Genomic DNA, 27,615 nt, shown 5'->3' with positions numbered 1-27,615 from the left:
ATTATTTCTTTTTATTCCACTTTTCACATACACTTTTTACACACAGTCTATAGCATCTGACCACTGATGGACCACTAATACTGCTAGTTACCCTGATTTAAATTAGCCTAAATATAGCATCTCTCCATTCACACATTATCCTGCAATTGATGTACAGATTCATATATGGTCACATTTTATATTATAGTATACTTAAATTGTTATTTTACCTAAAATTATGTCATTAAGCTAGTAACCCATGAAAACTGCACAACTGTGAAACAGTTGTTACAAGTCCGTATGTTCATAACAGCAACATACACAGTAATACCTTTCTTCAACCAGTACCTTGAGAAGAATTATCTCATCTCAAGCAATAAGTGCAGCTTTGCTGGAATCAAGGACATTGCTCAGGTCTTAAACACAAAACCAATCACAAAACTAAAGGCTGTAAACATTTCCACAACTTCAATACAAAAGATTTTCCTCTACAGAATAAGATGCTGTTCACACGATCCTTTTATTTATTGTCTATATTACTACCTGCAAAATATCATACAGATCTTGGCAGACTGAAGTCATATAATCTGTTTTTTCAAATAAACGTTTCTGGTCAAATTCCCAGTGTTGCTCTCTTCCTGAAGCTTCAATTTGGGCGCAAACAGCAAAATAACATTTCTTCCATTGTTCAAGAGTGCTTTTGGCTTCTGCTATTTTCTTTTTTGCAGCAGCTCTATCTTCTCTAGAAATCAAATCAAAACAGTTAAGACACTAAACAGAAAGACTATAGATAGAAAATTAAATCTCAACTGGATTAATATACCCTGGTTTAGCATTAATTATAAAAGATCTAGGAAAAACTTACAGCTGTGAGGTCTTAATTTTCAATGTGACTAATTTTGAAAGGAGATACTATTTCAGGACTGATTTTGATGGTATTTATGTCACTTCTTTACCACTGTAATTCTGTTGGTTTTATTGATTTATAACCTTTCAAGAAAAAAAAAGAGGACAAGCACCCATTTCCTCAGGGCTGATTCAGTAATTTATGGAAATTACAAAATAGACTTATTTGACCTAATACACCTTCCAATAGTGAAAAATGCTGAAACCTGTTTGATGAAAGTGTTATCTACTGCACTTCATGTAAAACAAGCAAAGCTTTTAATAAATACGGCCTAGTTCCTAGTACAGAAATCCAGTACTTACTTAAACAGTGCACGTAAATCCACAACTTTGTACACTCTTGCTGAAATTTCCCATGCAATTCGTTCCATGAGGGGTACCATCCGTTCATCCTTGTTGTAATGCCGTGATAGAATCCATATCAACCTCAGGGTATTCATCAGCGAAGGAATTGTTTTCAAGACAACATTAAACCCAGTGCCATATGTTAAATTCTATTAAATGTATTATAAATATTGTGAATAAGATGTCAGAAAAATACACAAATTCATATTAAATAAACCTATATTTATTCTATAGATTCCTGAAGTTAAGAAAGTCTGCAACATTATTAATTAAATAACTCAGTGAAGGAAACACCCTGGTGCCCAAGTAACACACATGGTTAAGGAAGTGCAAATCTGCATCTGTTGCTCCAAATGCCTTTTAGGTCTTTTCTCATTCATATTCTCTTCTCAGTAAAAGATGTCTCAAGACTAGTTTTGGCTCAACTCTTCATTTGGATGTTTGGATGACCTTCAATAAAACTTAAAAATTGAGATATCCACTGTAATCAGTGATAGAAGTTACCTCAAAAATGGAGCACAGAAATCTTTATTTTGCCCAGTTCACCTATGCTGTCAAATGCTCCCAAGGCTGTGATTTACAAACCAAACTGTTCACAGCTCTGGGCTTCTGCTTTCAAACATTAGAACTGTATCTCAAACAAAATAAGCAAGCCTTTTTTTTTATTAAATATAAAAAGGCTAGAATATATCTTTATGGGTGCTAACAAGTGAAAAAAGAAACCCAAGAGGTGATTGTATCAACAGAGAAACCAGACTCAGGGAACTACAGTCAAAACTTCACGAAGTTTTCTTAAGGATACATACCTTCAAATGGCGTTCAAGAGTTGAAAGATATTTAACATTATCTAGAGCTTCCACATGATGTTTTCTGAGGTCACTTAAGACCATCTGCAAATCTTGAATATGCCCAGATTCAGCTTCCTGCAATATTTGCAAGACTTTTTGCACTTCTGGAAGCTTTGTCTGTTCAGTAAGAGCACTTAAAGTATCATTCCTTTCACACCAGAGGTCAATTTCTGCAAGCGGACCATTACCCTACAAGTAATGTGGAATAAAATAAAAATTCTAAATTACCATTATGCAAGAGTTAAAACCTATAAACAGGACTATATTTGTTCCTTCTTTTCAATACGCTGTATGCTGAGAAAAACCTGATATAGTTCAACCATGCAAAACTGCCAGACAGAAGAAGACCCTTGAAACCAAGGGAGTTTTACACGCACTGAAGGGAACCGCTCATGGGGAGTATATCCCTGAGTTGGAGCTGGGGAGTTCGTGCTGGCAAATGCTTATGCACAAGTAACTTTGTAGACATGAAATCCCTCAGTATATTTAATGGTATTAGTCATATGTGTAAGTGTTTGCAGAATCAGAACCTTACAATTGAATTTTTGTTTGAGAGAGATTACTTTCTTCAAGCAAAAATAGTCGTCTATTTAAAAAAAAATAATCACTGAAGCTTTTAATATTTCATAGCTCTTTAGAAAAGTGCAGATAACAGAAGTGCCTTAGTTTTCCAGTCATCCTGTGCGGGTAGGATCTGCAGTAAGTTACTTATATTCTATTTATATTCTATTTCCCAGAGTCACACAGTTCCTCACTACTTTTGTTCTACTTTACATCAATTAGTAAATGACTTTCCAACAATCAAACATGAAGATGGATTAAAAATGAGCACAAACCATTCAAAGAGATTCCTGTGGGAAAATAATGTCTCCAGAAATAAAAGCAGCTTGGTATTATAGAAAACATTACCTGTGGAACCTTTTTCAGTTGTTCCTCTAGAGCTGTGGATATTAATTTCTGCCAGGTCACTGCACAACGTTCCAGAGGTTCAACCACTTCTGGAACTGTGGCAAGAACAGTCACTTCTCCTTCTAGATTTATAGCTGGCACCTCCAGTTTAATATCTCCTATTAAAAGAAAAAGCACATAGAATTAACCATCAGCATTGGTGAAGTAACATCACTGAAATGGCTTGTGCCTTCCATCTTCTTAGGTACTTAAGGACAGGTAACATACCACCTGCTCTGCCTATTTGAGAATACGGCAGAATACATCCCGTTGCTTGACAGCTAACACAGTGCCAAGAAAGACACATTCCTACAAATAAGTGAAAAGTTCTCAGGTTTTATGCCTTAACCCAATCTCTACTGATTAAGAATTATTAGGATTAGGGTTTTGCTGAAGAAGACTATCAGGCCCTACTGTAGGCCACCATGCTCTCCTTAATGGCATGACAGTATCCCCTGTCAGAGAAGGGATGCTGAGAAACACTTGAAAGTCTCATGCGGTCTGCCACTTTCTATATCCTGCTATGGCCTCAGTCTCCTGCACACTGGCAAGCAACAAGGCACGTTTACCCTCTCTCCTCTTCTTACTCCAGGCTGTTTGAAAGACTATCATCGATTTCAATCCATTTCTCCATACTGCCTGCTATGTTTCAGGGCAGTAAAAATACTACTGTTATCAGCAAAGAGAAACTTCAATCAGGCCTGGAGCTTCCCCAGAAACTGTATGTATTTGTTATCCTATATAAAGCCATTCCCAGATGAACCTCTTTCTACTGTCATGTACTAAACACCACAGTGCCAGCATAGGCAGAACACTTGCCTTCAGTTTGTCCTACAGTCTGCTGAGTAACACTTGAGAATTTTTGCCTGTTCATTTGTATCTCATTCCTCATCTGAATATTACAGTATTCCACAAGCTGTTCTTTCTTTCCTGCAAAGTCAGTCTTGGGTAAATTCCTGTTTCCAGAATCTGTGTTATCATCATCTGAATTAAAGGAAGTTTCCTCCGTCTGCTGCTGACTATAGGAGACAGCTGGTGAAAATGCCTATAATTCAAACAGGTACCGTAGATTATATGGTTCATATTAAAAAAGAAATCAGTAAAAGTCAGCTTACTAGCAATTCACTTAAGCATTGGGCATGTTGTTCTAAAATTTAATTTAAGTGCATCTCCTCCCATTTCACCTCTTTAGCATCGCTCTCTCTGTCTCAAGTTCTACAGGGGAATAGCTCCAGCATGATTTTACAAACATCTGTCAGCACAAAAATAAAGGTGTCTGGTGTCACACTCTTAAATGTTTCTCATATAAGGCCAGGCAATAAATTAATGCCCATCTCCACACCTTTACAAAAAACTGGGAAACAAAATATCAAATAACAATTCACAAAAACATCATTTTGGCATATGAAGGTCACTCATTAAATATTAACACTTCTTATGCACAGTCCATATGATCAGCAGAATACTAAACAGGCAAATCACTTACAGAAACACTCAAGACTCCATACATAAAAGCTGTAACGCATTTACCTGTGAGATGGCATTCTTTAGCATCAAAAGAGTATCATCAGTAAGTACACCAAACTTTATCACTTTAGGAAGAGACTCCTTAGCTTCAGTCAGGTCATTAGGTTCAGTAACTCCTTCTAAACAGTATACAAGCAATTAGTATAAATTTAATTATTTGATACAGAAAGCATAAAGCATAAAGTCCTTTCCATAATAAGTTAAAACTCCATAAAACAAACAGTGTTTGTAATAAACTAGGTTTGATGCAAATCACTTTCAAAACTAGTGCTGGTTTTAATAGTGTGCATGCTTTCTCAGAAAGGGCAGAAAAATAATTGCGTCACCATCTGACTCTTAAGTCTTTACGATCCAGCCTTATAGTTAGGAAATGGTTTTCTGTTCAAAAAACATAGTGGCCTTGATTTGAACTCCTGTTCTACAGATAGACCAGGAAAATCTTGCACAGAACTGCCATAAAATGACCAAATATATTATAATAATTTTCTTTTTTTTCTCAAATGTCCTGTTTCTAGAAAAACTGAAACTAATAGGCTCATACAAAATACTTTGTAGCTTCAAACCACGCATGCTGCTGCTTGGAGAGCCCACATAAATGTTTATTTAACTAAATTAGAGTTAACATACTGTTGATAGTTCCTGGATATAGGTGTGGCAAAAAATACCTGTTTGCTTTAGTGCAGAAGCTGTTTCCCATGGGGCCAGAGCTAGACACTGAGGTCTGATTGCAGCCAGAACCAGAGCTACTCCAGCTGCTGGAATAACTATTATCATTGGTTTTATGATAAAAGTAAGAACTATCAGAATAAAAGCTGCTGCTGGTGTGTATCAGAATTTGAGTGAGGTGAGGAAGTCTGATACTATGGTTGTGCTTATCACTACATTATGGTCTAACTTTCACATACAGCTCCTCATCCTCAAAACACTTTACATAGTTGTAGAACTTGTAGTAACTAATCTTAGTTCCTCCAAGTGCAGCATGAAAGCTTCATCTTTTTTGGTAAAACACAGAAGGTATGTAACTTTCCATAAATTTCATATGAAAAGCATTCCTGATTCTACTCTGAGAGTATTCCTAACCTACCCCATTAATTAAGGTGGATATGCACTCTCCTGAATCCCGGTCATTATCACCTTTTCTCAATGTGAAGAACTGTTTAATGCAAAGACTTAAAATATTGAGCCAGCAGTTATTCAGGCCACATACCTTTGGTGTCTCTCAGAAAATATACAGTAGAATCGGACACCAATTCCTCAGGAATTTCATCAACAGCTGTGCAGAAGCACACTTTGTCAACTTTCCATTCTTGTAGCTGAAACAAAATATAAAGGAAGTTTGCTGCCACATTTCTTAACAGTAAGAAAATCTTTGTCTACTGTGAGCAACGGGACAGAATCATAGGTTTAACTCCATTATCTTCATGTTGCTGTCCAAGTAAACCACTAACATAAATGAAATGTTAAAAAATCACTCAGCTAACTGTAAAGATCATCAGCTTTGGAAACAATGTTGATTTCCAGACCAACAGGACTGAAAGTATTAGTGCCAGAAACAGCAGAAATCAGAAGGCACTTAAATGCCCACCCCTTTCTGAGAATATGCAAGCACCTCCTCTCCTTCCACCTGCATCTCAGTCATAAACCAAGGTTAGTTTGAAACCCCAGACTCCATCCTGACCACCTAGTTATGTAAAAGATCTGAGGTACAAAAGGCTTTGTTCACTGTTTCTTCCATGCTCTTCTCATGGTGTCTTTATTTAGCAATTAACTGCAACTTTTTTTTAATAAGTAACTCTGGGAACAGCTAATGCGGTACTCAAGTAACCCACTGCTGCATTTTCTCACCAAAAGTCAGCATTGTGCCCAGTAAATCACCTTTGCAATGTCTTATCAGTCAATGTCAGAGGCTATGGCAGACACCGCAGGCCATTGGTTTTGAATGGAAATGCCTGTTCTTGTAAAATGTTCTGTTCTGCACCGAGGACTTGCTCTGCACTGTACCTCCTTAACTTGCCTACCAGTTTTAGTGAAATATTTGTATCAGAAACCATCCTCATATCCACAAAAGAACAGAGTGAAATACAAGAGACTTACCTGCGGTGTGTGTTTCGTACTGTCTATTGTAAATCTTTGCTCCAGTTTACTCATTTCAGACCCACCAGGGAGACTCGATACGTGACCTGACACACTTCCATCTTCTGCAGATTGCAGAGGGGATGTCTTGCTTTTCTGAGCCATCCCTAAGAAAGAACATCACAAAAGAACACAATTAAAGAACAGGTATTCCATGCATGTAAGACAGACCCTTCCAATTTTCTTATTAAACTACACAACTGAGCATTTTCTTCCATCTTCAGCATCACCTTTTAACAACCTGCCATCCAAACTTGGTGTTAATCATACATTTTCCTGTAGGGCAGCACTATTGCTGAAGAACTGCATCTAAATAAACAAGTGAGTATACTGCATTCCACAGGTGATTGATCTTTATTTAGAATATCCTTATCAGCATTTTCCAACACACTTGATCTTTTACAACAAAGTAAGTAGATTAACACATTTCAAGATGAAACTACTTTGTTAAAGAAAATGCAATTAATTAAGGGTTTTGTTGTAACAAATCTATGATATGGAAAATGTTTACAGTTATGTTATGCCCCACTGTAACACAGGAACAACTGCATGAATTCCAGGGTCAGTCAAGAATTTCAAACTTCATTTTAATACTGTCTTCCAGAAGGTGCATCATGTCTTCTTCCCCTTTCAGCACAGGCTTCCAGACACTTAAAAGAACCGGAAAAGGCATAGGCGCACACCCAACTAGATCCTTGTATGCGCCGATATTACTATCAAGTAATAATTCTCCTGTACTTCTGCTTTTGAGCATTAACCTGCAGCATTGCAGCAGCCTCCGTTCAGAGGTGCAGAGTGGGAAGTTGAATTCTATCATTCCTTTAGTCTACTTACACCCACACCAGGATTCAGGACTTAACTTCATGGTCCTATCTTTTTTGCACAGTCAGAACAAAATTCTTTTATGCCTGTAAAATACCAGAGCATGATTTCTTGCTTCTGCAAAAAAACTGTTTCAGAAGCTTGTGGGAGTTACACAGATACTGACAGCAGAGAGAATTGAATCTCTGAGCCACCAAAGATCATTGCTCTCTTCTGACACCCTCTCTATGCATTTTCCTTTGGGTTTTTTTCCAGTTCTTTGTGAAAGGCTTCTCTGCAATACTGTGGTTAAAGTACTGGACCAAGCTTAACTCTACAGAATCACCACTATTATCCTCAATAACCTAGGTCAGAATGAAGGAGAGCTTATAACTCCTAAGTCACAGGGAATTAATTCATTCCTACTAAAGGGAACATATTCATTCATTCTGTTTATTTTAATAAAATTAATCTCTCAAAATCTGAAATAACAAAGCCACTAAAAGATGTCACAGACAGACTGGATGGAAGATATGCATTTGTGCATTGATTTTGTTCACGCCAGTCAGTCTCTCTCTTTCAGTTTCTTTGAAAAAGATGAAAAGGCCAGACTAGGATAGCTTTCTTTAAAAGGAGAGCCCTGAGGCAGAAGTTCTTGAGAAAACATTAGCCACACTACCCAGAACATGCACAAAATCAGATATGCTTTCCTGGGAGAAGAACTGTTGTTGTTACAGATACTGCTGGATCTGCTTCAGAGCGCCACATTAGCTCGTTGCATTTAGCCTTCATGGCAGTATGGCCTGCAACAACTACACTTCAGCTACCCAAACCACCTACTTCCTTCCAATGGCACAGAGGGGGCTGTTTCAGCCAACTGCTCGGGGAACGGGTTACCTGGGCCTTCCTCCTGCAGCTCATCTGCAAACTCATCTGTGTCCCCTGTATCTGCACACACACAAAATGGGAGGAAAGCGTGATACAACCACTCTGCAGGGGGGATGGTGCAAATCCCACCAAAGCACAACCAGAGAGGAGAAAGGTCTGGAAATAGGTGGGATAGAAGGGGAACATGTGGACCAGACACTGCCCAAGGGGTGAAGCAGCAGGGAAAGGGATAAGGACGGGGTAATGGGGCTGGGACTCTGCTGATGGGGCAAACGGAGGGCTGAGGGAGGGGTAAATGGGGAGCTGGTGAGGGGAGAGTGAGGGGGCTCGGGTCAGGCAGTGCCCGGGGAGGGCTCAGCAGGCTGGGGCGGCGGGGGGGTCTCACCCGCTGCCTCCTCGCCACATCGCTGGGCCCGCAGCAGCAGCAGCGCCGCGCCTGCCGCGCTGCCGTTGTCCCCGGCCTCAGAGCCACGGTCGAAAAAGCGCAGCACAGCCCCTGCCTCCTGGCCGCCAGCTCGGTTCAGCAGCTCCTCGAAAGGCGCCGGATCGCTCAGCTCCAGGACGGTGAGCACCCGGTCCCGCAGCCACTGCAACCGCACATCGTCCAGGCTCATGGCGGCAACTCCCGGGGCCCGACAGACGCCTCCCGGTGGTCACGGCAACGGGGGAGGAAGGAGCGACGGCCACGGCCCGCCCCGCCGCGCCTCAGGAGGCAGCAGCCGGTCCGCCCGCCTCGTCTCACAAGGCTGCTCGCGCCGCGCCTCAGGGGGGCGCGTTCCCGCCTCCCCTCAGGAGGGCGAGTTCCCGTTGCACCTCTGGAGCGACCGGTTACCTCAGCCCCGCGCCCGCCTGGGCGGGAAGCCGCGGTAGCGCCGGGGCCGCGGGGCCCGCGGCACAGGCCGGGCCGTCCCGCTCCAGCGGTACCGGGAACAAACGTCGGGGCCCACTCGGAACAGCACAAACCAGGTTTTATTCAGATGCAAACACGTGCAAAATTTAAGTGATGCTGTGCTTACAGCACAGATGTTAAAACATAATGGTAATATCCCCATTTTCAGAGCAGTACAAAAAATAACACGAAGCGACTCCTTTCCACCTGTTCAGTATGAACTTTGGTTCCACAACATCAGGTCAGTAACGCTGCACAGGCAGCCCTACAGCCAACAGGGACCAAGGCCAATGCTTTATTCCCCCTGCAGAAGTTACTCCTGCATGTGGAAGCTGCATGGGACCACACTGTAAAAATAGAACCCGGGATAAAAATTTCTAGTAGGCAGTTTGATTCTTTTATTTGTGTCCTGACCCAGGCTGCGTAAGAGGTTTTTCCCAAGGCTTTTACCCACCAAGGTCACCGGAAGAGGCTGCACGCAGCACCTCGCTTTGTGCAGAAGAGCATGAGTCTGAAAGCTGCTGGCTACAGGGAAAGAAGGCGGCTAATATCTCCAGTCTCCACTTCTAATCCTGACTTCTTCCACATTAAATACCACCATGGCTTCTGAAAGACTGACATCATAACTCTGAGCAGAACTTGGAACAAACAGTTAACATCTTCAGTGCAATTTTACATATGGCCAAAAAACGAGCACATTGCATCGCTGTGTGTAAATTTACATTTCATAATCCTTCTTGAATAGATACTGAAAACATATATTGCTTCTGTTGCATTGCTGAATTGTTCCCAAAGTGCATGAGATGGCAGCTTAAGTATGTGATTAGTAATGAATGTTTAATATGACAAAAAGTCTTTCGTATAACTTAAAAGTAACCATTCAAGAAAATAAACAGCCCCAACAACAGCAAAAAAAATATGCCTACACTTGTTTTAGGACAAGCAGTAACTTTTTTTTTTTAAAGAACAAAACTAATTTACAACATTAGTTTATCAAGAAAAATGTACATTTTATATCTATATACTTTACAAGATGTTCCAGATCTGCTATGTATTTCTATGGGAGGTATATATTACAGAATTATTTGGCTGCATTATAAGGCAATCAGTGAAAAACACTTTGTCCTACATGAAACCATTCAAAGGCAAGATCCAATCACATAATTATTTGCAGACAAGTCCAAACATTTCTGCTGACAGCAACCAAACTACACTGTATCTTCTTTATTGAAATGTAAAGAAATGTGCTTAAAAGAGAAAGGCGTAAACTTGTATCCTCCACCGGAGTAGAATTTGTTCTGAAATTCCACCCTGAAACGATACAAAAAAAACCCAAACAGAATCTGTATATTAATCTGCAATGACCAGTTGCCAAGGGATAAACTGTGCATCGTAAGAGGCTGAACAAAACCCATCCTAATCCTGTCACTTACACTTTCTGTGCTGCTATTTAACCTTCCTAACACAGTCCTAGGCAAGTTTCACGTTTCTCAGGAGACCCAAACACAGTGATACTGTGCCATAATGGCTTATTTCTGACTTATTACTAATTTGTTTCGAGTTAGTTGCAGTTAATTGTTTTGCAAATATACAATATCATGAGGACAATATAAACACAAGACAGAGCTATAAGTGTTTATATAGCATGTTTGCCTTTTCTTATACTGTAAATATCATCAGGTTTCAAAATACTCTCCGAATCCACTTGAATATGCAGAGCTCGTGACATTAAGACTAAGAAAGGATTAAAATACTTAAGGGTTGGCAGCCCCACTTAAGCAAAAGTTTTGTCCACTAATAGAAATGTTCTGTTGAACCAAATAAAATAGACTGAAGCCATTCAGTGGTATAACCAGCATGAAATTAGAAATACTTATCCAAATTATATTATTCTACAGTATGAAAAGCTGCAATACTATAAACCAAATACAGCTTGCACCAAAATCAACTCTGAATATGGTTGAGGTTAATATGCATCAAATATAATATTGAATTTACTGAAAATATTCCAGAGGAACAATTGCATTCAACTAACAGGCCATTTATTTCATATAATTAAATCAATCAACTACATTAGCATGAGGCTCTTGAATTTTATACTTTTCTTTTTAATAAGGCACCTAGTATTTTGACACAAAAATTCCTATTAAATAAGGCAGTATACACTAAAGTGATATAAAGAAAAAAGTGAACTTACCAGTGAAGTCGTATAGCATGGAGAAAAGCAGAAAGCCCCTCCATGACCAAAAGAATAAAAACTGTTAGCACAGCAAAAAAGGCTAGAACAGGGACTAGCAGTAAAACACCATATGTTGCATCCACACGAAGACCCACTCTCATCACCATCTGCCATAGAACTTCTGATAACTCTATTAAAGAAATGTTTCCATAATTAATATTGACATTGCATACATTCACCCAGTGAGCTACTGACTTTTATTCTAGTTCAAACAGTATTCACAGCATCTGCTGAACATGGGAACTATAGCAATCCCCTGCCCCAGTCAGCTGTCCATCCCTCCCTCCCCCAAAATAATCTGTTTCAAAATCAGATCTACTGATGGCAACATTTTCAACCATGACACTAAAACTTTACTAAGTGCCTAAACACCTTCCAGACTGGTCAATCAATGGAAACCAGGCAATGGTGCTGTGAGTGCTGATACACTGTTATGGGAGGTAACGCTGTGCTCCCATCATTGGCCTCTTCACAAAACAGAGCAACCAATGAAGAAAATTACTAGATTCCAAACAGTAAGTCCCAATTGTAGTTTGGGGGCTTTTCACTGATCATGATTAGTTTAAACAGGGAATTTTTTTTAATTAAGAAAAAGATAACTTCATAATAGTATCACTTCAATAGGCCAGCCTTCGTCTAACCAGCATTAAAAATCAAGACAGATGAAAAAAATAAAAACACCAACAACAAATATCAACCAAATAAACTCAACACACTTACGTGCATGAGCAAGACTTAATGCCCATAGTCTCAGATAGGAGGCTGTATTAGAAATACATCCTAGACAGTATTCAATGGTATGAATTGCTTGATTCATAAAAACATCTGCAAAATTAAGCTGAAATATAAAAATACATTTGTATCCATCTAAACAACACAGTACAGCATGAGAGAACAAAAACATTAATCTGCAAATCTTAATGTACATGGAAGAAAAAATCCATTTAAAGGGTAATACACTGCAAATAAAAAAAGATTTGCTGTGTTTAAGACAACATTATTACAGAGACAACATTAAAAAAAAATCAGGTGCTATAGTTTTCCAGTTAGTTTCCCCAATTACTTTGTTGATAAATCAAAATGAATGCAATCTATGTTTTTCACAAGGAATACGATCCAATACTTGAAAATGCTAAGCAGTAGAGCCAGCCATGGTTCTAATTCCTATTCTACCGTGATCCTAAATTTACAATGTAAATTTTTGCATCCTTAAAAGCAGGACTAAGCAATGCTAGTGATAGAAAGATAACTACATGAATAGTGTAAACTCTGTAAATGTATGTACTTGTTGCTAACAAAGTTTCCAAGACTAATATTACTACAAATTTCAACACTTACTTTGTATGGAACTATGACACATTTTACTTAAGCAAGCAATTCTTGTATATTCTATACATAACAAGCAAGAGCTTACTACCCCAGTGAAGCAAGTACTGTACATAGTCTGCACACTGGGAAACTGAAGCAATTTTTTATCTTTCAATTCACATCAAATCAATGGAATCAGTCAAGACCTGTAAAAATTTGCCCTAACTAAGGAGCAGCAATAGCTGGGGACTAGGAACACTGCCCATGTCTCCCAACCCCCATTAGCAATAATCTTCATCACAAGATGTAAATTGCAGACATAAAGAGACTTTTGTCTGGACGAAAAGCCAAGATTAATTAACAGGAAGCTGGGCAGTCATCCTCTTGCCTTAATTCTAAGAATCCATAAAACCATACAAAGCCCAGAATTTTTATCCCACTCTTCAATTTTGGAAAACCTATAGCCTTAGATGCAAGGTCTCTATGTGCAAATAACACACTCCTCCTGTTCTCCACTACAGATAGATTGTGGTTTACTGTAGCAATCAGAATGTAACAAGAAATAACGATAAAATAGCAACAATTGAAAAAATAGGTAAATTGCATTCAAGCATCAAGGTCTTTGTAAAGGCTCAGCTGATTTTCTTGAAAACTTCCAGGGACTCAGTGTAGAGATTATCATCTTGATTTTTCCACTTCTAATTTGCTTTTAACGACATACAAACTAGAAATTAAGCAAAAACATCATTACCTCCTCTCCATCCCCCTCTCTGTGCCCACTGTCTAAATGACTGCTTCCTTCTTCTACATCATGACATCTCAGCAGAGAAAGTTCTTCTTCACTTTCTTTTCGAATTAGCTTGTAGCCACTCTACAACATAGAAACGTACCATGTCTTCAAGTGGACTGCCAGTGTCATTTTTTACATTTATTTAACATAGTCAGAGACAAAAGCAAGAAGAGAGCTAGAGAAACAAAGTACTATTATGTGTTACAGTCCAAAACCTTCCAAGTTGAGTAGAAATCTCTAGTAAGGACATTACTCTATATGCAACACAACACCAGCTGAATTCTTCTATACTGAAGAAATACACAAGTTTCTCTCAACACTTACTCTGTACATTCTAATGCCTCGGCCTCCACTGCGCAACCAATATAAATAAAGTGGTTTACCAAAAAGCATTACAGGAACAGAAAGAAAAGCTATACTAAGTAGAAACCTCTGCAGAGCAACCTGTTTGAGGGAGAAAGAAAAAATTAAATTAGATCACAAAATCAAGAGTAGGAAAAGACTTCTCATTTTCCTCTGAAGGCCTTTTTGAGCCTAATCAAAACGCTGCTAATTTCAGTGGGTATGTACTCCAAACTAAACATGCACATATTTTACTTAATCAGGCCCTTAAATTAGGTTACAGACATCCATCATCTTCAGGACTGGGTTCTAGATTAAGGCATTACTGATATTCCTCACATCAGTGTATCGTTATACTGGTATTAGCAAGGTTATTTACAGCACATAGAAAAGTATCAGCATTACAAGCATGAGACACTGTTCTCTAGCCTTAATTTTAACTGGGGAGATTTTGTTCTAAAAACAGGTATTTTCACAAGTGTTACCTGTACAGGGAACACAGGATCTTCAGAAGCTTGTTAAGTATACTACGTACCTGCCCAGTGTAGAAGACCTCTGTTTCACCACCAGGAAACAGGAACATGTTAATAAACTGAATCAGAATACTAGGAGCAGATGTAGAGTCCTCCGCAGAATACGCTAACCATTTAAAGAAGATCATAAACACAAGGTAGCCAAAGATGCACATCATGAATAAAAGTTCAGGAAGAAAAACCAAATAAATATTATACTTCTTCTTGAAATGCCTAAAAGATAAATATGGGAAAAAATTAAAAATAAGCTTTACAAAGAAAGATCAAGATAAACACATGACCCAAACGTGATTTCAATAAAACAGAACAGTATCCAGCACTTGTAAACAGCAGGACTGAAATTACAATCCAGAACTGATATCTTCATATTCAGTGACATTTTAGTCACGTATTTCAGTGGAAATCAAAACCGTAAGAAGCACATATCTCTATCTAGCAACAAGTGAAATAAAATCTTGATTTAATCAGATTTTTTGGCATAACACATTTCAGAAAGACTTCTCTGTCACTGTTTTCACAATTACTATTACTCTGTTTTTAAAAAACTGTTCCAGTTTCTCTTACCAGATTGTTATAATTCAAGATTTGACAAAAACTACAATGTTAATACTATCTTAACTTCTTGTACTTACAAGTGGTTAAATACCCCCAATACAACTCCAAACGTCATGTGAGTCACTCCAAAAATCACAGACATTTTCATTTTGAAAGAATTTAAAAAACTGAGACGATTGTTTGCCAAATTCCATATCTGAAGAGAAGAAAACAAAGCCAACAGTAAAGAACAGTGTAATAGAAGGAATAAACCAGTATCCTTTCTCTACTGGAGACCAGAATTCTACCTCAAATGGGGATAACAACTGAAATTTGAGTTCCGTGAAAAAAGTTAAATCTTTCTTTACTCACTAAGGGAAAAACTTTTTTGAGTGGAGGATGCAAGCAGAAATGTTTTTTTCCATAGTAAGATCTATATTCCTAATACACATACCAAAATCTAATTTTAAAATGACTGATCATTGCCAATGGATAACTTAAAAGAATAGAACTAACCGGATCAATTCCAAAGGGATAAGCTCCATTGTATACACCAGAAACATTTGGATCCAATGTTAAAAACTGATTAGACTTCAGATCCTCAAGACTGCAAAGAAACAAATACACAATCACATCTGACATTGTTTAAATATAGTTACAAATTATACTTTCAGTTCTACAGGGCACTGCCTGCTTCCCTTTATATGACTAGCTCACCCACTGTCAGACTTCAAAAGAATAAAAGGATTTCTAAGCACAAAGGCCTGGCTAATAAAAAAAATAGGAAAAAAAGCCCCAAACTCAAGAAATTCACAATCTGGGCTTCATTTGCACTAACTGTCTTTGAAATGAAAGTTTCTGGATTTTATTCCTCATGCCCCTAGAATGGGACGTCTCATTTAGAAAGCTCATAATTTGTTTTTATATAAAATTCACTAACAAACACCCAAAGAATAACTCATAGATTTTTTTTCCCTTTTGCATTTGGATAAGTTTCCACTCCAACTTAAATTAACACAGCATTTACCACCCATTCACACTTTAACCAAAGTTAGTGGGTTTGACTCTACTATTTGCCTCAAAAACAGGAAGTGGCTCAAAAATGAGATGCAAGCTGTGAACATTTAAATACCAAAGGGCCATGACATCTCAAAGAAATAAGGTTATCCTACTTGGTGAAAAAGTATGTTTGACAATTCACATAACCTACTTTTTCCTTTTTTTTTTTTTTCTTTTTACTACCAAGAAAAGCTGTGCCAAGACTGATGATTACTAGGTAATTGATTATTTCATTAATTGTTGATTTCTTTACAGTAGATACTAATGTTGCCTGGCTATTCATTCCAGAAGCATGACCTAGGACAAATTTCTCCACAAAAATGAGCCCTTTGTTTATTATTCCTCTCAAAATCTGATATATATATATTCAGAAACCTCTCCTGGAAAATATAATAATTGGAGACAAACTAAAACAATTAGCATAAAGACAAATCATAACACAGGAGGCAGTGCCTTTTATGAATAAAAAGAATACACAAGACAAAGTCCCGGTGCCTTTTGTTAGGATTTTACAGTACTACTGAAGTCTCCAGCCATTCATAAGAACCTTTTTGTTCTTTAGAGATACACAAAACACACTTAAGAAGGTTTAGAGACCGAATAAACCCTAGAAATATCACCCCATAAAATTTGGTGCAAGTCCTTACTACCAATAAAAAGATACTATGCCAGCTGCACTTCTTAATCACCAAGAGTTATTAGCCAGCATATAGCATTAGGATATTGCAACAGAATTGGTTCCAAGAGAAAACTGACTGTCATCTACACCAAATGATATTCTAGAAAATGATCCAGGTGACTGAGGACATGTAAATCCAGCAAAGCAGCACTGACAAATATGAGATTAACCTGATAGATTTACTGAATTAAATATAATAAAATTCTAACAGTGGTTTTGGAATAAATTGTGTTCTCTGTGGATTTCCCAATTTACGATAATGACCAATCTGAATTTCTGGTTTTAAATAACTATTACTGTCTTTTTTATTCTAAGTGTAGATGTATCAGCCCTTAGTGCACTAGCACTTGATACCTTAACAACTAGATTTTGCTAGATTTCACTGCATTTATTTACTGCTCTCAATAAAAGGAGTTAAGATGGGTGAGCAAAAGGGTTAAACTGTTGCAGAAAGTACGTATTTGTTTTAATGGTACAGCAAATAGGCATGCTACTCACCGCCAAACCTGCTGTTCAAACATTGCCGAAACATTCCATCCAGAACCAAATATATTTAATGACTTCGAAAAACAGTCATTATAGATCAACCCAGTGTATATAGAAAACAGACCCATTAATAAAATAACGTATCGGCCTTCAAATAACATTTTCATTATCTGTAAATATTGGAAAAAAGATAAAATAGAGATCATCATCTGCTATGTGAACAATCGTTATCTAGACATCTCTAAGAGACACACAGTTTTGGCCATACAAAGACTTCTAAAAACTCTTGTGAACCGTCATAAGGAATAGGAAGAAGCCTGAGGCCAATCAAAATGTAACACACAATTTTGATTTAAGCATGTCAATATGCAAAAGTGATTTATATGCAAAGGTTTATATGCATGAGGAAACAGAGCTAGGAATGAGAAGTATATTCTGAAAAACAACTGTGTTTAAATTGAATGCACAGATCTGAAACCCCCATGCAAACTCCCATTACAAACTAAGACTCTTCTCACTGGCATCATTACATTAATGAATAGTGTTTCTAAGCCACTTTTCCTTCCCAGGACTAGTTTTCAAGAAGTTAGGCATTTGCAGCCATTCTTAATTAAATATAATTCTAAGGAGAGATGCAGGTGTTCCTGCATTCCAACTCCATATGATTAAAAAATCAGTTAAAATTAAGTTTAACAAATTTCAAACTACAACTCCTTTTCAGAAACAAGAAAATGGAATTGGAAAAATAATTTTCTCCTCACTTCAGTCACTGTAACCACATCCTGTAAAACACACGCATTACTAAGTAATCCCAGAAGAAGAAAAGACAAGCCCAACAATATCAACTAATTTTTGTCACTTTCATTCCAACTTGAATAGTTCTCTTTCAAAAAAGTGAGTAGTTTGTTAAGATATCACATTAATCTCCAGGATTACAGCAAATTTAAACAGAAAATCCTGAAACAAAGGAAAAAAAAACCCAGCCTAATACATGTGAAACAAATAGTACTTTCCAGAAACACAGTAATTATTCAATTGAAATAATCTTGCTATATGGGAAGTGAATTATTTGTAATTCCTTTTACCTCATCTTGTGATCTTTGCAATCTAGGGTGGTTTTCATACAGTATTGTCAGGAGTGAGAATATGAACATTAGTAGACCATGCCCAAAGTCTCCAAACATAACCGCAAACAAGAAAGGAAAAGTGATGATGGTATACAGAGCTGAAATGACAACATCACAAATTTCAGGCACACAGCACAACAGATGATGCTGCCATCTGAACTACGCCTAAGCAATTCAACTACTTTAAAGCTGAAAATTGTTTGAGAAGTTTGAAAAACATTTCAGCCCCTACTAACGGACCTTTCCCCCACACTATAAATCTAACTCAGTTTAAAGCCTGCTTATTGTGTATCCCTTAGTAATGACAAATCTGCAGCTGAGCGTTAGCTGACGATTCTGAGAATAATAATATGAGCCCAGGAAATAAAAAACAGATAAAACAGTTCTTCCTCCATGGCTATTCTGGCTCTGTATTACAATGTACATTCTCCTGTACAGCATGACATAACATAGCTACAAAAATACATACAGACATTAAACTAACTGGGCTATACAACAAGGCTGGATTTTTTTTAAGTGATGAGCTCCAGGCTTCAGTAAGATCAATAGCCATTACCAAAGTTTTCTTTTTTCCCCTAAACATCTTCTCTTACCCAAAGTAAACCATCATACAGCTATTATCAGGATCTTTAATGCTAAAATAACTCATTCAGCAAAATCAAATCCTATTTTACTGCTTGGAGCATCACTTGTACTTTTGATGAGCTACTTCAATTTTAAAATCGCCACTAATAAGCAACATGGTTGCCACCATTTTGCTTTTACCAGTGTCCAGTTCAGCAAGGGAATTAAACTTCTAACAAGGCAAGCAGTAATGATAGCACAGCTCACAGTTCAGATTTCACTAGGACCAACCTGGATTAACTTCCCCATAGCTTCCAACTCCATAAGCATCAACGATGTTTTGGAACCCTGAGGTGAATTTATTGGTACGTATCAAAGTTGGAGGAGGTTTTGTTGTTGGGATGGTATTCATGAATGAAGAAATTGTAGCCCCACTCTTTCTCTAATTAGACAGAAAAAAAGATACATTTATGTAAGAACTCAGTTGATGCTTAATCTAATCAAAGTGAAAACATTTCTTCTATCAGCAGTTTCACTGATCCTGAAACATTCCTAAGTTAAGCCACAATTTTAACATTTATCCCTTTGTGCCTTCTTAAAAAAATAATTACATTAATCTGTTCTTCTAAACACACTGATTACATACAGTGTTCTAATCCTTACTTTGTATGAAATCCCAGAATACACTCATTAGTCAATACTATAAAGTGAAGATTTATTATTAAAAATTCTCCTTCATAAAAGATGGCACTGCATTCAAGTTAGCACCTTCTACTTGACTGCAAATAGCATGGTCAGACTGGGTCCAACACGGAAGTTATTCAAGAAAAAAGCCAAACAAAACAAAACCCAAAACAAAGAACAAACCCCCACACAACACTAAATAAAGGTTCTGCTTACAAAGAAATTGTTTGATAGGAGTTCATAGACACCCACACCTGCCTGTGCCTACTTTTAGCCTATTTTAAATAATCATTTTCTTTCCTTATCTGTATAGTTAGTTCAGGACAAAGTTTTAACATCAGTGAGCATTCAGCTGACTTACTGAACCTTCCTCCAACGCGTGGCGCAGATTTTGCAGATCAGCCACTGGACACCAAACCTCAGCAATTAAACATTTATTTGTGACATCAAAGCTGCACAGGTTGAGTACATGATAAATGGCTTTCATCTTCTTCACTTGGATAACCCAGGTATAGATGGATTCAGATGCTTTACACAAGACTTGGCGTAAGTAATCCTCAGTTTTATGCAACACCTTTGTCCAAGAAAAAAACAAAAAGATTTCAGTGGAAATGTCACAGTGGTTATGGTAACCACAGTCAGAGCACCTAGTATTTGTCCAATGCCAGATCACATTTGTAGGAGGGCAGCTAACCACCGCTTGTAACAGAAGGCAACACCAAGTGCCCAGAAGTTTAATAAATACATGCAACAAGACATCAGGGACATGACATACAGTCATGCTCAGACCCAAATCTGTATGTGTTTTAGAAACCTATTCAGGTACTTAATGCAGTGATTCATCAAATGATTTCCTGTAGCACAATAACTGCAGCAAAAGAAATACTGTTATTTACTCACAGTATGAAGATCCTGAATACGAATATTTAGTCCTTCAACAACTGCCTTGCGCTCCTCCATGTTATCTGGATAGGGATACACATGACAGTGATAGCTACAGAAAAACAGAAGTTTGTGTTAAATAATCAAACTGAAACAAAACAAACCACCCAACCCCATGCCCTCGTCAACCCACAACACACCACTGAATAACCACGGGACAGATTCAACTGAGTGTGTCGGTATTTTGCCTGTACTTAATAAGGACTGCAATACACACATATATTTGTGTATTGCATAATTATAAAGCTAGATGCTAGTGGTGGTGGGAGGAACAAATTTAACTTCAACAATCTTACCTAAATATTAATACCTACAAGGAAGGGAAGCTGTGGGAAAACTAAGAACAAAACAACCCAGATATAAAGAAATCATATGTATTACTTTTACTTCTTACCAGTCACAAATCTTCTTAACTTTCTGGCCGATTTGTTCACCCCAATAGGACACTAAAAAAACAAACCATTTTGTGGTTTCACCCTAAAAAACAAAAAAAAAAGTTTGAGTTGATGAATTTTGTTTTTAACCAACAACTCCACTGCGATACAATTACAGAGCAAAACAACAGATCTGAATAATTAGAAAATGCTGTGTTAGTAGCACTAGCCTTTCACCATCTTAGTGAAGATCAAAAAATAAAATTCAAGTATGCCAATAGCTTTTTTTTTTAAGAGAAAAACAAAAAATATTTTCAGGGAAAATAAGAGATTAAATTTTACCATCTCAGAATTATCAGTAATGAAAAAAGTCTGAAGACATTAAAATGTTACAAATTAGGGTCAAAGCAAAATTTTAAAGTGACAGATTAGGCAGCCATAATTGCTGATTTGCAGAAAGTTAATTTTGTAAGTTCAGAGAAAAAGCTTCATAGAAGATTAACTGTACTCCAGACTTTTTTTTCCTTATTTACTGAATGAACAAATAAAATTAATATTAAAAGGTAATGTACTGTACAGACCTAGTTAATAAATATCCAAGGAGCCATTTATGCCATGTATTTTGATCATGGTAGCCAATCATAAAGTCACTATTATTCCACAATAAAATTATGCACTCATCAAGTTGAATCATGATAAATTAATTGCCACTCCTATAGTTATGGTGGTATCAAGACCCTCTAATTTTACAGTCTTACAAGTTCTAATACTTTAGAAGAGTTTTCCCTCCAAGGGCACTGGGAAATCATTTACATTCATAGCAGGCAGACCTGAGTAGCAATTTTTCCAAGTCCTATGAAAAGTACAAACAAAATAAATAAACTGATAGTTGCAATCTTTACTCACGGTATCTGGATCTTCCAGACACTCATCCAATTCTGCGTATGTAAGAATAGTATAGCCTTTACAGACTCTCCACAGCATTTTTTCAAATGCTTCAACTTTTGCTATGTGAACTAACCCAGATATGAATCTATAGAAAAAAAAAACAAAACCAATTTGAAAAATAAGCTAAAATCCACAAAAAAAAGCCAGAGTACATCATCACTCAGGATCACACAGTCACAATAATTTAACAACTGCCATCTCTAGAGAAGGAAAGAAGGTAAATTTTCTGTTTCCCCTAAATAGGTATTAACTAGTATATAAATTAAGATTCAATTTCTATTCAGAAAACAGACTGTAGGCCTGAGCACACAACCAGAATTATATTTGAAATTGTTTCTTTCTGTGATATTAAGGTTCTTAACCTTTTCTTGGTAAGATACCCTCTTATAACGGTGTGGTAGAGAGCAGTATCCACTCATCATTCTAAAGGCAAGTAGGCAATACTGTTATTAATGCTACACTTACAACTCACACTGCCAGGTGATTAAAACACTGTGTGTTTATCCTAGAAAAACAGTTTGAACAGTAGAAGTACTGATTTCGAGCACTTAGATATTATCCTTAATACACATGCTTGGTTTGATGGAAGTTTTGTCACCTTTTTTTTGGTGGTGTCCTACTTCCCTCTTCGAATAATCCAATTTTGTTACACAGGTACATTTGGGTCAAACTTCTACCCTGCCTAGACCTGCCTGTCTCATCTGAAATCACTACATTCCAACTTTTAAGAAAACAGCCCACTATTTAAGAAAACAGTTCATCAAGTAGTTTTGAAACAGCAAACACTGACAGCCTGCCAGGCATGGACTGAGCCATACCTACCCCAGCTTGGCACCCAGTCTGTGCATGCAGTTGTAATCCATTAATGGCTCATTTTCCACAGACGGAAATTCTTCATAATTTGCATGTAAATGGGATTCATACTAGAGAATAAAAGAAAGATCACTCACAGATTTCAGAAAAAAAACCCTACTGTCATTCATTTATTATCCTGAAGAAAACCTAATTAAGTAAATTATTTCAATAAAAATATAAAACCCTTTCTGCGTTCAAATCAGACAACAGAGATATCTCGGGCTCTCAAGTGTACTGTTCTTAGCAATTATAGTCAGCATTGCAAAAGTTACATGGTATGTTTCTTAGCACGATTTATGCATCAAAATACAAATATGCCTTCACTTTCAACTGACAACAGCAGTAACATTCAAATCATTCAATAAAGAAATCAAAGCTCCTCTAAACTCAGGGCTGCATTTTGCTATGTTTATGAACGCAGCCTAGTACCAGAGCTGGCCAGCCAGGTTCTCTAGGTACTGAGCACTAATAACGAACAGCCCGACACAGAGACATGCACTTCTCTAGAACTACTAACAGTAGGGAACAAAAACCACCACATGACACATATTCCTTGCCAAACAACATAAGCAGTACCTCAGCTGTTCTCCTGACAAATCTTTGTGTGACCTCTAACATGCACGTGTATTCAGTCAGTTCAAGCAGGTTTTTCCTCAACTTTTCTTTGTTCTTAGTTACTTCCCTCAATTCTGTCTCCAGCTTCTGCAACTGTTCCTGAGACACAGAGAAAAAAATTACATCGAATCAGTTACACTGTTTTGGAAACTGGGGGAGAATGAATTTTAAGCACATGTTAATTTGCCACAATGACGGGAGCTTCCCAATTTCTTAATTAACTTAAGGTCCATAAGTTCTATTCCTCAGTCTGGAGAAGATTACTTTGTATTGAGTACACTTGATTCTCCACTGGCATCTGTTAAGCCTGTTGTTCTGCCCCTAATTTGTGCCTGAGCTAAGTAATGCAGACTTGGAATTAGAACATCAGATAGTACAGGGTGGAAGACAGCTACCTACTATTTCAATAGAATTACAGCAAAACAGAATGTCATTCAAAATTACATCTGGATTTTACAAGCTTCTACTTCTAACGCAATATCAGAAAAAGGATTCAGAGAAAACAGCACCATGTTTTGCTACACAACCAACACTGCAACTTGCAGAACCTTGGGCACATAAGACTTCCCCACACCCCAGAAATTTTGGATGCACAAAAAGAGTCTTAGATAAGTCCTAAAGCAATAAATTAAGCTGAAGGACTACAGGTACAGATGATAATTTGCCTGAACAATGTAATTGTTCAGTGTAATTCAACAGTGTAATATGCCAGCCCATCAAAATAAAACAGATGATTGCAAACCCCACGAGTTAGCTTTGACCCTTTCACAGGAATTTTGTGTTAGTATCAAATCCTCACTGGCAGTCTTTGAAGTAACACTGGGAGAAAGAAAATAAAATTCGACAAAAAGGAAAGCAAATGCTTCTGCCACGCCCCTATAACTTAAGTCCTAAGTAATAAGATAGCAGATAATCAAGTTTGAAATAAAATTCCAAGATTCAATTCTACACTTTTGGCATCTGTTGCATGGAAAAGTTACCTGGATTTCTAAAATGTGCTTCAGCAATGGGGCAGGAGGAGCAACATCTCCTTCAGGAAGTGGAATGTCCGCCTTTTTAATTTCTTGTACTAAATACCCTAGAGTGAGAAGAAAAACAGAGAATCAGAAAGGAAACTGTATTGCCTTACACTTCCTGGAATGCTGCACAGTTGACCTTCAGCTGCTATTGATGGTGCTGATCACACTGCAGCATCAGGCCCATTTTATACATTTTTTTCAGCAGCAACACAAACACTACTGTCTTCAAAGAAAGAGGAGCTTATGGAGTGCTAGGAATAAAACACACAGAACATTTTTGACTTGGGAGTTTGCAGAAGCAAATCATCTTCAGAGTCCTCTGACTGAAATTTTCCAACCACAAGTACTTTTTAAGAAGCTTTTAACATTTCATAATATCTCTTTGTTGCTGCAAGATATCACTTTCTGCTGATCATGCCATCTGCCAGAAACTGATGTTCTGTTCATTGACCCATGTTTGGAATAAAAAGCATTCAAACAAGGTGGCTTAAGCAACCTTGACAACAAATGCAACTCATGCTGGGCAAGGAGATTGCTGAAATAGCTACTGGGATGGTTTGGCATGACCAGCATGTGGCTCTGATGAGAGATTCCAATAAAAAGAATCTTTCAATGGTAACTTTTCCTCAGGATACGCTGAATAAATCTGCATCTTGGCTGTAATGTTCTACATACCCTTCTCTATTCATTAACTACCATGTGAATACAATTAACTTCAGGTATTTTTGAGGGTGCTTGGAAGTTCAACAGTACTGAGCTACACAACATGAAAAACAGCCATATCTTATAACCAAGAAAATATCCAGAGTAGAGCTTCTCAGCAGAGTTCTAAGCAGTCAATACTGAAATGGTCTCAACTATTTATCAGCAATTCTTCTTCACCCCTGAGCTTAAAAAAACCCAACCTGTATTTAGCACGTACGTGTTGCAGTGTAAGTAAATTTTACAGCTCAAAAACCAAAGAAACAGAGATCAGTGGTAAAACACTGGAACAGGTTTCCCAGAGAGGCTGTGGAGTCTCCATATTCAAAATTCCACCAGACACAGTCCTTGACAACCTGGCCTAGCTGCCTCTTCTTGAGCTGGAGGTTACCTAGGTGATATCAAGAGGTCCCTTCCAACCTAAATGACTCCAATACACTCAAAACTGATGCAGCATATCAAGACAAACTAAGGAATATATTTGTATGTTCCAATCCAATTCAGTACTACAGTCATCTCCAGCTCCAAAAATCTACATAAAGACTCTACATATGAGTGTATGTATATCTGTCGCTTCATACATACCAAAATTTTCTAAAGTTCTACAGCACTGAGATCATACAAGACTGAGAAGATTACAAAAACCTATAGCTGAAACTTTCACTGTAGTTCCACTCTAAAAATATAAACTTTAATAATGCCGCAGATGAGAAAGAGCAGACATGAAAATAAAGCTCACCAAGTATTCTTTCCATTTCTTCACACTTCTTCACTTCATTCACAAATTTTCTCTGAAATACACTCACATTTGGGTTAAGCTGAAAGAGAAGGACAAAATTATTATTAAATATTGCACTGAGCAACCACCCCTAAAAAACCACAGCTATTTCTGTGACTTCTCACGAGACAATTTTGCATGTGGTTCTGCGTGATCTCTTTCTACAAAGTGCTTTTCAGCTAAGAAGGTATGAAAACCTAAAAAGATTTAAAAGAGTTCAAATAGCAAGGCTGCTTTTATAAAAGCAGAATGAACAATGCCTTTTGCTAGTTTTACTGAAATAACAAAATAACTAGGTCTACTGGAGAAACCATTCCTAACCTTATTTCTACGGTTTTAAAGTACTGCCTAACAACTTCAAATTAACAAACAACCTTTCTGCCAGCGATTTTTTTGCAATGGTTTTCTACAGAATATATTTGAAATATTGAGTTCTGAAAAAGCCTTTTTTTGTATATCCCCATATTATGACACGTGCAATGTCTCTGATTACTTAGCTTTTAAATCAGAACCACTAAATATGCTGTTTCTGGAATAAAAGGTGCAGGAGATGCCTGGAATGGCATCAAAATATTAAACATAACACCCATGTAATGATTCCTACAGACTGGTCTCCTCCTGCCTGCCATATTTACTAACCAGCTGTTAATTTAATTTAAGTTCTCCCAGCTTTCCTTACAAAGATTGTACAACCTACATTTCTGAAGAATACCTGGAAGAAATGCCAACGTCTCAGCAAGCAAAGCTCATACAATTACGATGAGACAATGCAGAAACAAGGTTAATTGTTACCCAACCCTATTAGACGTTAGTCAGGCACGTAGTTTGCTCCAAGGTGCACTGCTCCTTCAGGAACACACGCTTTACAAACCAGCAGGCTGTAAAGTTGAAGGAATCAACCTACAGAGCAACTACTAAGGTGTTACTATCGCGTGTCAGTGGGGTGGACACGTGCACTCAGATTGAAGTCAGGGTGCCTTCAGGTGGGTAATGGCTTTCCCATGGGATTCAACCGCAAAACACAGCCCAAGTTTAAGCTACTTCTGTGCGGAAAGCAGGACGGAGTGACCCCCAGGCAGCCCTCCCTAGAGCCTCTCCGACCCCCCCGCCGCAGTCAGCCTCACACCTGCGGCGACAGAGAAGGGTTTGGAGGCTTTCAGATCGCACCTCGGCAATGGAACCTCCACCTTCCCGCGGCAACCGCTCGGCCCGCCTCGGCCTCCCCCCTGCCGCCCCCCGCCGGGTTCCCCTTCCTGCCCCCGGCTCCCAGGACGCCCGCCTGGGCCCGGGCCCGCCGCTGCTACTCACGTCTCGGAACTCGGCCAGGCCACGTTCGCCCACCTCGCTGAGGCACTCGTAGGCCGAGCCGCTCTGGAGGAAGAGCTGCGCCAGGCACATGGGCTCGCCGCGGAACAGCGCGCCCATGGCGGGCGGCGGGGAGCGGGGGCGCTCAGCGGGCCGGCGCGGTGCGGCGTCCGGCGGCAGCCCGCGGCCCGGCGGCCATGGCGGAGCGCCCCAGCCCGCCGCCGGCAGCGCGGCCAGCTGCTTGCGGGAGGCGGTGCCTCCGCGGGGCCGGGCGGCCGGCAACGCACCGCCCCGCAGCGCGGCCCGGCGAGCGGCGGCAGGCCCGCACCGGGCGGGGAGAGCAGCGTGCTGCGGCCGCGGGCTCACTGGGCGGCGGCTGCGTGTGGCGGGAGGGAAAGGAGAAACACGTTTCTGAGGTAACGGTAAGGTCCGAAAGGAGGAGGTAAGTTTCTGAGGTAACTGTAAGGT

At 38.6% G+C, this 27,615-nt stretch overlaps 2 protein-coding genes across 2 annotated transcripts in view; both read right to left on the bottom strand.

Moving 5' to 3' along the window:
* DNAH10 (dynein axonemal heavy chain 10) overlaps positions 1-8,989 on the bottom strand; it is a 58,205-nt gene extending 49,216 nt beyond the window's left edge. Inside the window, exons 1-10 of the mRNA XM_040583523.1 lie at positions 8,761-8,989; positions 8,328-8,435; positions 6,648-6,793; positions 5,761-5,866; positions 4,557-4,672; positions 3,879-4,071; positions 2,988-3,145; positions 2,037-2,267; positions 1,189-1,379; positions 523-721 (exon numbers count right to left, since the gene is read on the bottom strand). Of these exons, the coding sequence (XP_040439457.1) occupies positions 523-721; positions 1,189-1,379; positions 2,037-2,267; positions 2,988-3,145; positions 3,879-4,071; positions 4,557-4,672; positions 5,761-5,866; positions 6,648-6,793; positions 8,328-8,435; positions 8,761-8,989 (1,677 nt within the window). The remainder of the gene's footprint in view (positions 1-522; positions 722-1,188; positions 1,380-2,036; positions 2,268-2,987; positions 3,146-3,878; positions 4,072-4,556; positions 4,673-5,760; positions 5,867-6,647; positions 6,794-8,327; positions 8,436-8,760) is intronic.
* A 336-nt stretch (positions 8,990-9,325) lies between these two features.
* ATP6V0A2 (ATPase H+ transporting V0 subunit a2) lies at positions 9,326-27,353 on the bottom strand. The gene is made up of 20 exons (XM_040610967.1): positions 27,151-27,353; positions 25,804-25,882; positions 24,324-24,421; positions 23,305-23,442; positions 22,696-22,796; positions 21,832-21,958; positions 20,946-21,028; positions 20,510-20,603; positions 19,971-20,183; positions 19,217-19,367; positions 18,320-18,459; positions 17,247-17,404; positions 15,527-15,617; positions 15,109-15,227; positions 14,479-14,689; positions 13,926-14,045; positions 13,563-13,682; positions 12,224-12,341; positions 11,462-11,633; positions 9,326-10,575 (listed from the first exon to the last, which is right to left on the bottom strand). Exons 1-20 carry the CDS (start codon positions 27,265-27,267, stop codon positions 10,473-10,475), a joined length of 2,553 nt encoding a protein of 850 aa, XP_040466901.1. The 5' UTR covers positions 27,268-27,353; the 3' UTR covers positions 9,326-10,472.
* Between the last annotated feature and the right edge of the window lie 262 nt (positions 27,354-27,615).

This window comes from Falco naumanni, chromosome 1, assembly GCF_017639655.2.
Source record: "Falco naumanni isolate bFalNau1 chromosome 1, bFalNau1.pat, whole genome shotgun sequence".
Classification (NCBI taxonomy): domain Eukaryota; kingdom Metazoa; phylum Chordata; class Aves; order Falconiformes; family Falconidae; genus Falco; species Falco naumanni.
The sequence above is the reverse complement of the archived record's forward strand: the minus strand, read 5'-3'. Positions and strand labels throughout refer to the sequence as shown.

Bases quoted from the DNA above. Each gene is read 5' to 3' on its own strand.
- ATP6V0A2 (XM_040610967.1), bottom strand. From the start codon at position 27,267: ATGGGCGCGCTGTTCCGCGGCGAGCCCATGTGCCTGGCGCAGCTCTTC. The intron at 14,690-15,108 runs GTAAGTACAAGA...TTTATCTTTTAG, and splicing joins TTGGGGGTATTTAACCACTT to GCATTTCAAGAAGAAGTATA. The intron at 12,342-13,562 runs GTAATGATGTTT...TTTATATTTCAG, and splicing joins GAGAGGGGGATGGAGAGGAG to CTTAATTTTGCAGATGTTTT.